Source organism: Canis aureus, chromosome 3 (genome assembly GCF_053574225.1).
Source record: "Canis aureus isolate CA01 chromosome 3, VMU_Caureus_v.1.0, whole genome shotgun sequence".
NCBI lineage: Eukaryota > Metazoa > Chordata > Mammalia > Carnivora > Canidae > Canis > Canis aureus.
Window position 1 is genome coordinate 46,578,926 of NC_135613.1, and position 12,760 is coordinate 46,591,685.

Genomic DNA, 12,760 nt, shown 5'->3' on the forward strand with positions numbered 1-12,760 from the left:
CGGCCCCCACCTCCGCAGTTCCTGGAGGGAGACGCGGCAGGGGTGGTGGCCAGCTTCCCGGGCGGCTGCTCTGACCCCGGCGGCCTGTACCGACAGCTGGCGACCACCGCCGCGGGCAGACCCGCGACAGCGGGCGTAGGCGCGGGGGCGGGCCCGGGTCGGCTCCTCGCCGCCGCCGAGCGCCCGGGCGCAGTCTGCCGCGGAGCCTGCGGGCGCGGGGGCGGGCGCGGGGGCGGGCGCGGGGGCGGGGGCGGGGGCGGGCCCAGGAGCGGCCCGAGCCTGCGCAGTGCGGCGCCCGCGGCCGGCGGGGGATGACGTAACCTCCGCCTGCGGCTTCGGCGCCCCGCCCCGCGCCGAGCTCCGCGAACCGGGCGAGCGCAGCGCGGGCGGCGCCTGGCTGGCCGCCGCCTCCCGCTCGGCGTCCGCGCAGCCCGGGCTTTGTCCGCCGGCCCCGCGGCCGTCCGCGCTTTGTTCCCGGCGCCCGTTCCCCGCCAGGCCGGGGCGCGCCACCGAGCAGCCCTCCGCGCCGCGCTGGCGTCGTCCTCGTCCCCCTCGCCGCCCCCCGCGCGCGGCCGGGCCTTGCCCCCCATGGTCTCCCGGCCCGAGCCGGAGAGCGAGGCCATGGACGCGGAGCTGGTGGTGACGCCGCCGGGCTGCTCGCACCTGAGCAGCTTCAAGGTGGACAACTGGAAGCAGAACCTGCGGGCCATCTACCAGTGCTTCGTGTGGAGCGGCACGGCGGAGGCCCGCAAGCGCAAGGTGCGGCCCCCTGCGTCCCCGGGCCGCTGCGGGCGGCGCTGGCAGCCGCGCGAGACCCCTCGTTTGCAGCGCTGCCTAGCAAGGGGGGAGGAGGGCTGGTTAGTCGCCTGCGGACCCCTCCCCGGCTGCGCTCGCCGGCGGGGTTGGGGGCGAGAGGGCGCTTCTGCTTTCTCATTCCCTGCTCCCTGCCTCCTCCGTCCCTCCTTCTCCCCCCCCTTCCTCTTCTCTCCATCTCTCCCTTCCGCCTCCCCTCTTTCCCTCCGCTCCCCCTCCCCCTCCCTTCCCCCTCCCTTCCCCCTCGCCCTCCCTTCCCCCCCTCCCCCTCCCCCCTCCCCCCTCCCCCGCTCCTCCGCGGTCCTCCCGCGCCCTCTCTTCCCCTCCCCCATCTTCCTCCGGGCCCCCCTCCGCCGCGGGGGCGGGGTTTGGGGCGTGCCCAGTTCCGGGGGTGGGCTGGTGCTGCTCTGGGAAGGGGGCGGTTTTCTCTTCCCCGGCGGCGGTGGAAGCCTGCTGACCGCGGACCAAGGTGTGCGACGTTCCAGCGCTTGGCCTCCCCCAGGAACCCTCCGGGGCGGGGATGGGGGTCCTGAGAAAACGTAGGACAGAACGTTGAAAAGGGACGAAGACCCCGGGGCCTCTTGGGTGGTCCGCCGTGGGGTCAGCCCCTTGCCACCATGCTGAGCGCCCGTTCCTCCAGAGCGTGCATTGAGGCTTACCTGGGTCGAGGAACCGGAACCGTGTGTCGGGATCGGGGGTCGAGTGGTGCGCGGGCCGAACCCCGCGCCGGCTCCGGGGTCCGCGGGAACCAAGGCGGGGAGATGGCGTCGCCCTGGCCTCATTTCAGACTCGGACGTGGGTGGAGGGGTGAGCGGTTGGAAGTGGAGCGACTCAGGCCACTGCTTGCACCTCTACCTGGAAAGCCGTTTCGCTGTCAGCGCGGAGTGTGAGGGAGGGAGGGTCGCTGGTAGCTCCGGAGGAGTGGATTTAAAAGATGGGTTTGCTGGGAAGGTGGGACAGTGGCGGGGCTTCTGCGTTAAGAGGCTTCAGAAAGAAACTGATCACCTTCGTGAGACGTTGAGGAAATTACATTTAGTGTTATATTTTTCAGCTATACATCCCATTAGGCTTATTAGTGATGTGGAAATCAAGATAACCATATTCTTATCTGAATAAGTCTTATTACAGGGTAACGCGATTTTGCAGTTTAGTGAGGTTGGGAGGGGTGTTAGTCTCTTTCCACCTTGAGTAACCCTTTTTTTGAAAAGCTGACATCCACTGAGATTGTAGGGAATGTTAAGCATCAGTTTTCTTTGTATCAGTAATGGTGTTGGGAAGCACTACCTCTTAGAATGAACTAAACATTGGAGGTGATCTATTAGGATCAGAGTGAGATTCTTGCTAATGGAATTGTGTGCTCCTAAAAAAATAGCCTGGTTGAAACCGATGCTCTTCAGGTGATAATCTTGTTACTACTCCATATTGTTAGTTTATTGGTTGAGATTTATATGGTGTAAGATTCCTCTCCACGTTGGGTTAAGTAAGAAATCCCATGCCTTTTTTTCTCACTGCCTCCCCTTCCCCTGTAAATGTTTAACAGTGCTTAAGGAGCCAAGTTTAACCCATCATTAACTTTGTCTCCTTTCCTATTTTAGTATATGTGCTGCTGAAGCGAGCACCTTTGTCTCCTAAAGGAAGCAGTCACTTTTCCTTTTGCTATGTATGTCTTGGATTAATCCTTTAATGTCAGTTGCTTAGTTTGGAAGCTGTTGAAGCACACATCTCTATATTCACTTGTGGGAACTTGAGCTATTGACAGACAAGATGTGGTGACAAATGCTTACCTCTAAAATTCAGACCTGTCAGTGTTGCAGTACCTCTTGGCAGTATACCAGCAAGTTCTTCATCTTTTATGCTCCAGATTTTCGGGGATAGTCCTTTTTGAATCACTTGGGTCGGGATCCCTGGGTGGCGCAGCGGTTTGGCGCCTGCCTTTGGCCCAGGGCGCGATCCTGGAGACCCGGGATCGAATCCCACGTCGGGCTCCCGGTGCATGGAGCCTGCTTCTCCCTCTGCCTGTGTCTCTGCCTCTCTCTCTCTCTCTCTGTGACTATCATAAATAAATAAGAATTAAACAATAAAAATCTTTGAATCACTTGGGTCCTGTGTAATGGTGTATCTAGCACTCTCTAGTGGCCTAGCTAATGAACAGTTGGCTGGATAAATAGTTTAACTTGATGGTTAACAATGAACAATACGTGTTTGGCAGTTTGTAGATTTCTCAGCTCTGTAGGCTTAGTATATTTTTGATTTTAACAATATGAAATTTCCTACAAAAATATTTCAACTCAAGTTATAGTCTTTGTAAATAAAGGTGCCTTTTGAGGCTGAAGTTTCAGCTACAATGTAACCATAGAAACAAAGCCCTGGATAAACAGGAGTTAGAACTTTGTCTAAGTAGAAAAGGGTTATGATTTTGTATCCACTTTTGATTCTTCTTTTGGTAGGCACAGAGTGAGAAGAACATGACTTTCTGTCCAATTTAGGCTTGAATTGCAGTAAATCTTGTGTACTACTGAATGTAAAAGTGTTCCTATGATTTAGGACTGAGTGCTACCACAGCGGCATGTGTTGAATAGAGCAAATATCTTACCATTTTAGGGTGTGAAAAAGAAACTGGCAGTAAAAACATTGAGAATTTACAGTGCTACTGGTTATTATGACATAACATAGTCTACACTGTATTTTGAATATATAGATCCTTGGAAGGTGATATTTTGGTGATTTTTTTTTTTTCAGATTTTATTTATTTACTCATGAGAGACACACACAGAGAGGGAGAGAGAGGCAGAGAGACAGGCAGAAGGAGAAGCAGGCTCCACATAGGGATTCCAACGTGGGACTTGATCCCAGGACTCCAGGATCATGCCCTGTGCTGAAGGCAGGTGCCAAACTGCTGAGCCACCCAGACGTCCCTTCAGTGATATTTTTTAAAATATTCACTCCTCTTTTTAAAAAAATTCTTTGTGACTCTAAAATTTTGCAGCAGCTTGTCCTCAAGATACAGCCCTCTTTGTAGCTGTAGTAACTTTTACCAAATATACTTGGCCACAAGTGAAGAAGACGTGTCAAACATACTGTAATTTTGGATTGTTATAGTTCTGGTTTAGTTTGGTCACTAATCTGGAGGGCAGGAAACTGCTTTCGAAGGTTTCTACCTGAGGCACAGAATTTGGGGCCTAAAGCAAGCCTTTGGGTTGAAATTCTTATTTTGTTTGAGAAAGGGGCTAGAGAGAAGGAAATTTACCTGGGAAATAATAGATAAGAGGCCAGAGGGCTCGAAGATCCAGTAATTGTACTTTTAACATTTTGTTGTTTTCTACATTTGTGGTCTTCACACCACTATTTAAATGTGGAATGGGTATCCTTTGGAAGAAAGTAGAATGATTCCCTATTTTTTTTTAGACCTCTCATTCTCCAGTCTAGAGTCAAATTCGAATTCTGGGTTTCTGTCTTGACGAATTGAAATGATAATTGTCCAAAGGCCATTAAATAGGTGTCACACAGCGAGATAATAAATATCTGCCTTAAAATTTAAAGTATTTGTAGATGCCCAATGATAATTCCTACACTTAGGGTAGTTAGAGCCAGAACTTACATAAACCATTGCATAAAATAATTCTAGATGCTTAATTGTTGGTCAGTTTTACTGAGGAAGATTAAAATGCATGATCTGTGTATTAAAACAATTGCAAAGTGACATTATGAACATGTTCTTAATGTGTAAAAATTAAAATACCTTATAGGCTTATAGAATATATAAGGTGAGTCTTTTCTGGCTATACACAATTACTGTCAAGATATGTTTATTGCCTGGGTCCTTCAGATTTTTAAAAAATTATATATGGGCACCTGAGTGGCTCAGTCAGTTAAGTGTCTGTCTTTGGTTCAGGTCATGATTCCAGAGTCCTGGGAATTGAGCCTCAATAGGAAGCCTGCTTCTCCCTCTCCTTCGGCCTGCTGCTCCACCTGCTTATGTACGCACAGGCTGTCAAATAAAATCTTCAAAAAGTTTTTTGAGTATATATATGAATAAAACAAAGTTACATGATTTTATTTATGTAAACATACATGCTGTGTATCTTGTTTTCCATTTTTCACCTGTTGCCCATGTGTATAGATCTGTTGAACTGTGCAGTTAATATTCCGTTGGATAGAAACAGCATTGTGTATTTTCCTTTTTTTCAAGCTTTCAGTTTGGAGGATTTGCTAAGAATTCGTATAAGCCTGGTAATCAGTTTATTTTTATTTTATTTTATTTTATTTTTTTATTTTTTATTTTTTGGTAATCAGTTTAAAGTAATAATCTTAGGCAAGTAATTTTTATGTATATTTTTGTTAGTTGAGGGAGTGAAATGTGATTTGTCTACTTGACATCAAACTTGAGACACCTTTAAAAAGCGCACTTTTTTATTTATGGACAATCGTAGGAAGGGAGGTAGCCAAAAGGAGACAAGTACAAAACTAAACATGAAACATTAAAGTTGAAGATAGTATAATTTCATAGGGTAATGCCCTTTGATTTTGAGTCTTTACAAAGTGAGAAATACAGATTGTTAGCCTGTGGGCACTTGCCTAAGATGAGAGTAGCTCTAACAGTCAGGGCTGTGTAAATGTGGCTCAGGTGTTTGGCTATTGTGTGGAAAGGGAAATCATTGCAGGAGGAATATGGTCTTATTTCTCTTGAGTCAGTGGTCCTTTGCCATGTGTTTTAGAAAAAGATGTACTGGTCTAGGACTGCACTGTGCTGGTCATCTCTTTATATGTACTGCTTTAGTTCTGGAGTCTGAGAGCCTCCCTTGAGATCTGAATGAATCTCTTATATTTTGAACTTTTTAGCAGAAATCATCATTGGGGAAAAACAGTTATGCTGTTACTTAGACAAAATACCTAGAGTGACAGGACACATTGGCAGATCATAAACTGAGAGCCATGAAATATCCATGTGTTGCTGGCTTCACCACTGAGACCGGTTAGTCCTCATTGACTCAGCCTGGCACTTAAGCATGACGTTGAAAATGCTGCTGAGCCCACTCTGGGTTTTGTTTTTTAAAGTTGTCATTTTTTGGATGTTTTTGTTTGTTTGTTTGTTTGTTTTTAAAGATTTTATTTATTTATTCATGATAGTCACACACAGAGAGAGAGAGGCAGAGACACAGGCAGAGGGAGAAGCAGGCTCCATGCAGGGAGCCCGACATGGGATTCGATCCCGGATCTCCAGGATCGCGCCCTGGGCCAAAGGCAGGCGCCAAACCGCTGTGCCACCCAGGGATCCCTGTTTGTTTTTTTAAAGTACATTTTTTTTCTTTTCAAAATTTATTGTCTTGAGAAATTAACTTTTGCCTTATTTATCGATGCTTTGAATCTTTCAAATCCTTACAACAAAACATACAATTCAACTAAGCAGGGGACAGGTCATTCCAAGTAAAAGATCCAAAATGGAAAAAAATTTTTCTTTTGAGATAATTGTAGATTGATGTGCTATTGTAAAAAAAAAAAAATACATGGAACTCCCTGTATTCTTTACCCAGTTACCGGAATGGTAACATCTTGCAAACTGTTAACAGTATTAACAACCAGGATGTCAGCATTGATACAGTTCATCTTTACACAATGTACCCATTTTATTCAGCCCCCCCCTTCCCCTGATTATTATCCTCTTATTGTTACTGTGGTACCTTTTGTCACAACTAATGACCAAGCTTGATACGTTGTTATGAACTGGAAGTCATAGAGATCATTAGTTTTTTCCCTAATTTCCTTTTTTTAAAAAACGATTTTTATTTATTCATGAGAGACACACAGAAGCAGAGACACAGGCAGAGGGAGAAGCAAGCTCCATGCTGGGAGCCCGGCGTGGGACTTGATCCTTGGTCTCCAGGATCAGGCCCTGGGCTGAAGGCGGCGCTAAACCACAGAGCCACCCGGGGTTGCCCATTTTCTTTTTCAGAAGCCCATCCAGGATTCCACATTACATTTAGTTGTTATGTCTTCGTAGGCTTCTCTGGATTGTGACATTTTCTCAGATTCTCCTTGATTTTGATGACCTTACCAGTTTTAAGGCATAGTGCTCAAGCATTTTATAGAATGCCCCTATATTTTATATTTTCTGCCCTGGTCTTAGAATCTGCCATTTCACTGAGGGGCCATGGTTCCTTTCACTGGAGAATGGAATTAGAAAATATGGTTCAAGGGGATCCCTGGGTGGCTCAGTGGCTTAGCGCTGCCTTCGGCCCAGGGCGTGATCCTGGAGTCCCGGGATCGAGTCCCACATTGGGCTTCCTGCGTGGAGCCTGCTTCTCCCTCTTCCTCTGCCTGTGTCTCTGCCTCTCTCTCTGTGTCTATCACGAATAAATAAATAAAATCTTAAAAAAAAAAAAGAAAAGAAAAGAAAAGAGGGATCCCTGGGTGGCGCAGTGGTTTAGCGCCTGCCTTTGGCCCAGGGCGCGATCCTGGAGACCCGGGATTGAATCCCATATCGGGCTCCCGGTGCATGGAGCCTGCTTCTCCCTCTGCCTATGTCTCTGCCCCCCCCCCCCCTCTCTCTCTCTGTGTGACTATCATAAATAAATTAAAAAAAAACAAAAAAAAAAAAAAAGAAAGAAAAGAAAATATGGCTTGAGCAATGGCTGTGCTTGTTGATACCAGTGTTGTGGCTTCTAAGCTCTTGGGAGAGTTAAGAACAAACGTGGGTATACTAATGCTTGTACACACAAGTCTCTGGTTATGCATCTCCACCCCTATTAAAGTATACCTGAGTTCATAGTGCTGTCTCCAACTCTAATCCAATACTACATGTATCATTCTAGCCTTCCCCTCTTGCTTATCTGTAACTTCTCTGCCCAGCAGAGTTCAACTTATCCCCCATCCATGTACTTGCCTGTTTATTTTCAGTTCACTTGTATAGTTGTATAGGGCCCAAGGGTAGCCCCCCCAGCCTTCAAAAATGTGACACTTTGGCATATTGTTTATTCTGACGTAAAAGTTCTTAAAGGGACCTCTGCGTGGCTCAGTTGGTTAAGCATCTGCCTTCAGCTCAGGTCATGATTCCAGGGGCCTGGGATCAAACCCTGTGTGTCGGGGTCCTTGCTCATCAGGGAGCCCGCCTGCTTCTCCCTCTCCATTTGCCTGCTGCTCCCCCTGCTTGTGCGCTCTTGTGTGCACGTGTTTTTTTTCTCTCTCTCTCTGTCAAATGGATGAATGAAATCTTTAAAGTTCCTTAAAAAAAAAAAAAAAAGGGCCCATGCAAGAACACTCTGATCCTCCTTTGTGTCCAGAAAGCAAGAAATAAATCTCCCATGTCAAATGTGCCAGGAAGTAAAGAGACATTCTTATCACAGGGAATTTAGAACCTAGAAAACTATATAACCTTTGTACTTTTTACCAATTTATCATTTAGCACAAAATCTGTGTAGAATTCCTTATTAATTGAAGCTCCTGAACATAAGTTTTTGTCCTGTTGATTCCTCTCAAATTTATTGTCTCTTTGTCCAAAGAGTACAAAAACTGCCAGCGTTAATTTCTTTGGGCCTTGATGTCAGTATTGGTCTCCGTATGAGCATATTTATTTTATTTTTTTAAAGATTTTATTTATTTATTCATGAGAATACACAGAGAGGAAAGAGAGGCAGAGACACAGGCAGAGGGAGAAGCAGGCTCCACGCAGGGACCCCGACACGGGACTCGATCCCGGGTCTCCAGGATCAGGCCCTGGGCTGAAGGAGGCGCTAAACTGCTGAGCCACCCGGGCTGCCCGTGTGAGCATATTTAAACTTTGTAATTCTTAGACCAGCTGGAAGAATCTTGAAGGGTAGAAGAAAAAATTTTCCTAACAGCTGTTTCAGAATTTTTAACCTGCCCTGCCTTGGGAAGCAGTGTTATCACCTGGCTTAGGTATGGCTCCTTTTGCCTTTAGTTTTATATCCTCCACTCATTTCCAAGTTATGTAGGCAGGTTGTCCCATGCCCTTTACGTAAATGAGAGTTATCTCATACATTTATTTGTAAAACAGTCAGATTCTTTTATCATGGCTTGAGCTGCGTTCTGGCATCCTCTGACTGCCTAACCAGTTATTTACAGATTTGCATGTATTGTGGTTTGCCCTTTGTACTGTGAAAGTTCAGAAGATTGGGTGAATGGGTGGCTCAGTTGGTTAAGCTTCTGCCTTCAGCCCAGGTCATGATCTTGGGGTCCTGGGATCCAGCCCCACATCAGGCTCCCTGCTCAGCAGAGTCTGCTTCTCCCTTTTCCCTTTGCCTGCTCGTCTCTCTCTCTCTCTCTCTCTCTCTCTCTTTCTCTCCAAAAAAAGAAAAAGTTCACAAGATTAAGTAGAAAGTACAGAAACTCCATTTTCAGGGTCTGAAGTGACCTTCAGTAGCTTTTATTATTACTTTTTAGCAGCTCTGGTAAAAGATTTTGGGGAATAAAGTGGGAAGTGCAGGTTAAAATGAAGGTTTAAGGTAATCTGATCACTCCCTGTACACACTTATAGTTGACAGTTGGAAGGTGGTGTAGAATTTCTTTATTTTTTAAAGACTTTATTTATTCGAGAGAGAGACAGAGAGAGAGGCAGAGAAGCAGGCTCCATGCCAGAAGCCCAATGCGGGACTCCATCCAGGATCACACCCTGGGCCGAAGGCAGGCGCTAAACCCTGAGCCAACCAGGGATCCCCAGGTGGTGTAGAGTTTAAATTGAGACTAGCCCAAGGGAGAAAAAAAAAGTAGCCTGAGGCAGTCAGTACAGGGGGGGTCGGGTGGGGGGGGTGGCCCTTGTTTCTGCCCAAAAGTGTGACCTGACCAGGTCCCCAAATCTCTCTTGCACTTATTTCTCATTTATGATCATAGTGCTTTACATTTACATAACATTTTATATTTCATAAAGTGTATCTTACAGAAAATTTCACTTGGTTTGGGTACTCATACTTTTCAGGGAGGGTGGCAGATAAGTCTCATCCAAGAGCACTGATGTAAACACTAAGTCGGCCTTGAAATTAGGTTACTCTGAGTCTGAAGTTTGTGCTCCCACTAAATTATTCTGGAATGTTTTACAGTATCACTGAGTAAATTCTCTAATATCAGCAGATATTGACCCGGTGCTGTACAAGTTAGACTTAATTCTGACACTTACTCAGACAGTGTAAGATTGCCTAGGTTAAGGAGTTTACTCCTGCAGCACTGTTCCTGCTATACACACTAGTCACAAGTCCAGGTTGTCATCTGTGCTTGCAACTGGTTAGGATCCCTTCTTTGGGTCCAGTAATTTGTTAAAATGGTTTCCAAAACTCAGGGGAACATTTACTTAGGTTTACCAGTTTATTGTAAAGGATATTCTAAAGTGTACAGATGGACAGTCAGATGAAGAGGTACGTAGGATCAGGTCTGGGAGGGCCCTAGGCACAGGAGCTTTCTCCCAGTGGAGTAGAGGTGCATCATACTCCCAAGTCACGTGATATAGGAAGATATTAAGCGTTCGAAGCCAACAGACAAAAAGAATTGAGATGTTTTTGGTGCAAAGGTTTTATTAAAGCACGAGGACAGGACCTGTGGGCCGAAAGCGCTGCACTGGGCTCGTGAGGAGTGGCCTGTTATATCCTTTCAAGTTGGGAGGGGATTAGGGCCAGTGGAAGTCTCCAAAAAGAATTTTGGAAGCAAAGTTTCCAGGACCTTGAGGGGGCTAGCTGCTATTAGGAAAAAGTCATTTTTTAATGTCTAATAAAACCTGAGTCATGAGACCCATCAGATATATATCAGTGAGTCATAGGCTTGGGCGATGATTGCCAACATATATCTTGGGGTGTAGAGATTAAAAAAAAAACAAACTTTTGTAAACTTCCTTTAAGATTTTTTATTTATTTGAGAGAGAACGTGGAGGGGAGGGGCGGAGGGAGAAGCAGGCTCCCCGCTGAGCAGGGAGCTGGACTTGGGGAGACACAGGGCTTGATCCCAGGACCCTGAGATCATGACCTGAGCTGAAGGCAACCACTTAACTGACTGAGCCACCCAGGTGCCCCCAAAGGAACTTTTATATGTTAAAATATAAAAGGATTTCAGGATCCTGGGGGTCAGGCTAAGATTGTCTTTTGCCCTTAGCAAGGTATTAACATGGAGGCACCTGAGTTCCTAGAGGAAGGTCACTGCCTGTTTCAAGGACTTGTCAGTGGGCTGTGAATAGTAAGGAAATTTAATAATTTCTTTTCTGCTTTTATTTCCCACATCACATGGATGCATTAACCAACCCAGAAGCCCTCTCGACCTGTCTTTTAGCATTTTTATGAAAACTTCATTACACCGTTATGACTGATTAAGCAGACATTAGTTAAACCGTTACACAGGCATGATTGATTAAACTACTGTCTGTTGGAGGGGGCTGAAGGGTCCACCCCTCTAATCACAGGGTTGGTTTCCTGGAACCCAGACCCCATCTTGAGGCTGTCCAGAAGCTTTTCAAAAATCATCTCATTAGCATAAACAGACCTGGTTGAAAGGAACTTGTTTGAATAACAAAAGACCCCTTTATCAATCTTATCACTTTGCAAATTCCAAATTGAGAGCTTTGTGCTTAGAACTTTGAAGTAAGGCCAAAATATGTACTACTTATCAGTTATGTCACTGCCACTTTTGTACCTGGAGGGAGTTGGACAGAATCTATTTTAGTTGAGATTCAAAGGCCTGAGTGTGGCTTTCTGAGGTTGGGGAATTTGAGATTAATTTATTTTTTTTGCCTTTTAGTGCCTCAGTTCATGTAGGAAATAGAATGTTTATCCTGTCCCTTTGCTTATATCAGAGTCCACGATGGTATAAAAGTATTATGAGCCTTGAAAAAGTCATTGAAGATGGGCAGCCCGGGTGGCTCAGCAGTTTAGCGCCGCCTTCAGCCCAGGGCCTGGTCCTGGAGACCCGGGATCGAGTCCCACGTCGGGCTCCCTGTATGGAGCCTGTTTCTCCCTCTGCCTGTGTCTCTGTCTATCTCTCTTTGTCTCTCATGAATAAATAAATAAAATCTTTAAAAAAAATTTCATATAAAAAGAAAAGAAAAAGTCATTGAAGAGAAGCACGACAGGTATACTTACCTTCTTACAGTTGTCAGATGTGACTAGACCAGTGGTGGTGGGAAGTGGCGGGTAATATGGGACGTATGCATTAGCTCTGCAGGTGCTGCCTCGTGGTTGTCATTTTCTTTAAGCCGGAATCAAAATTCACTGTACAGCTGAGTCATCCTCGACTTCAAGTGCCTCTTCTGTCCCTGCCCTGTCCTTCTTGGGGTGAGGAGGAAGATGGGGAGAAAAGATAATAGAGATTAGGGTATCCAAGGAAATATTGTTAATATTGAGGCCCAATGAATGGACTTTCTGTGAATTTCTTGCACCATGTAAGCTCAGAACTGTTTGTTTTTAAAAGTTTTTATTTAAATCCCAGTTAACATTCAGCATGATATTAGTTTCAGGTGTAAAATAGAGTGATGCAGCAGTTCTGTAAGGACTCCATGCTAATCACAAGTGCCCTCCTTAATTGCCAATCCTCCCACCCACCTTCCCTCTGGTCACTGTTGTGCCCAAGATTGCGAATCCGAGAAACCACCAAGGAGCCAACACCGATGCAAGCGCACGAGGATTTATTAACAAGCTTGAGCTTGGGTCCAAGTATACCCGACACAGCAGAGCAGGGACTTGGACCCCGAGATGGGTTCCAGCTTAGTTTTATGGGCTGGTCTAGGGGACCTCCAGAAGGCATGGAGGAATTTCTCAAGTTCTGTTTACATTCTGATATGGGACTTTCAGGGGCATTGAGCTCTGTTCTCATTCTAATATGGGACTTTCTGCCACTGCCTTGGGCTCTGTTGTCCTTCTGATACGGGATTCCCTGCTGAGGACATTCTTCAGTTTTTCCTGTAAAGTTGAGCTCTTATTCACAGGGGCCTAAGATGGCTGTACTTGTGCTAATGCTAAAC

General features: G+C 46.1%; 1 protein-coding gene across 6 annotated transcripts in view; it reads left to right on the plus strand.

Moving 5' to 3' along the window:
- Positions 1 to 410: 410 nt before the first annotated feature.
- Positions 411 to 12,760, plus strand: part of USP22 (ubiquitin specific peptidase 22) — a 93,816-nt gene continuing 81,466 nt past the window's right edge. For 5 of the 6 annotated variants that reach the window (XM_077892302.1, XM_077892301.1, XM_077892298.1 and 2 more), the window contains exon 1: positions 411 to 759. In XM_077892302.1, the coding sequence (XP_077748428.1) occupies positions 589 to 759 (171 nt within the window). In that variant the 5' untranslated portion in view covers positions 411 to 588. The remainder of the gene's footprint in view (positions 760 to 12,760) is intronic. The other variant, XM_077892303.1, reaches the window with a different exon arrangement.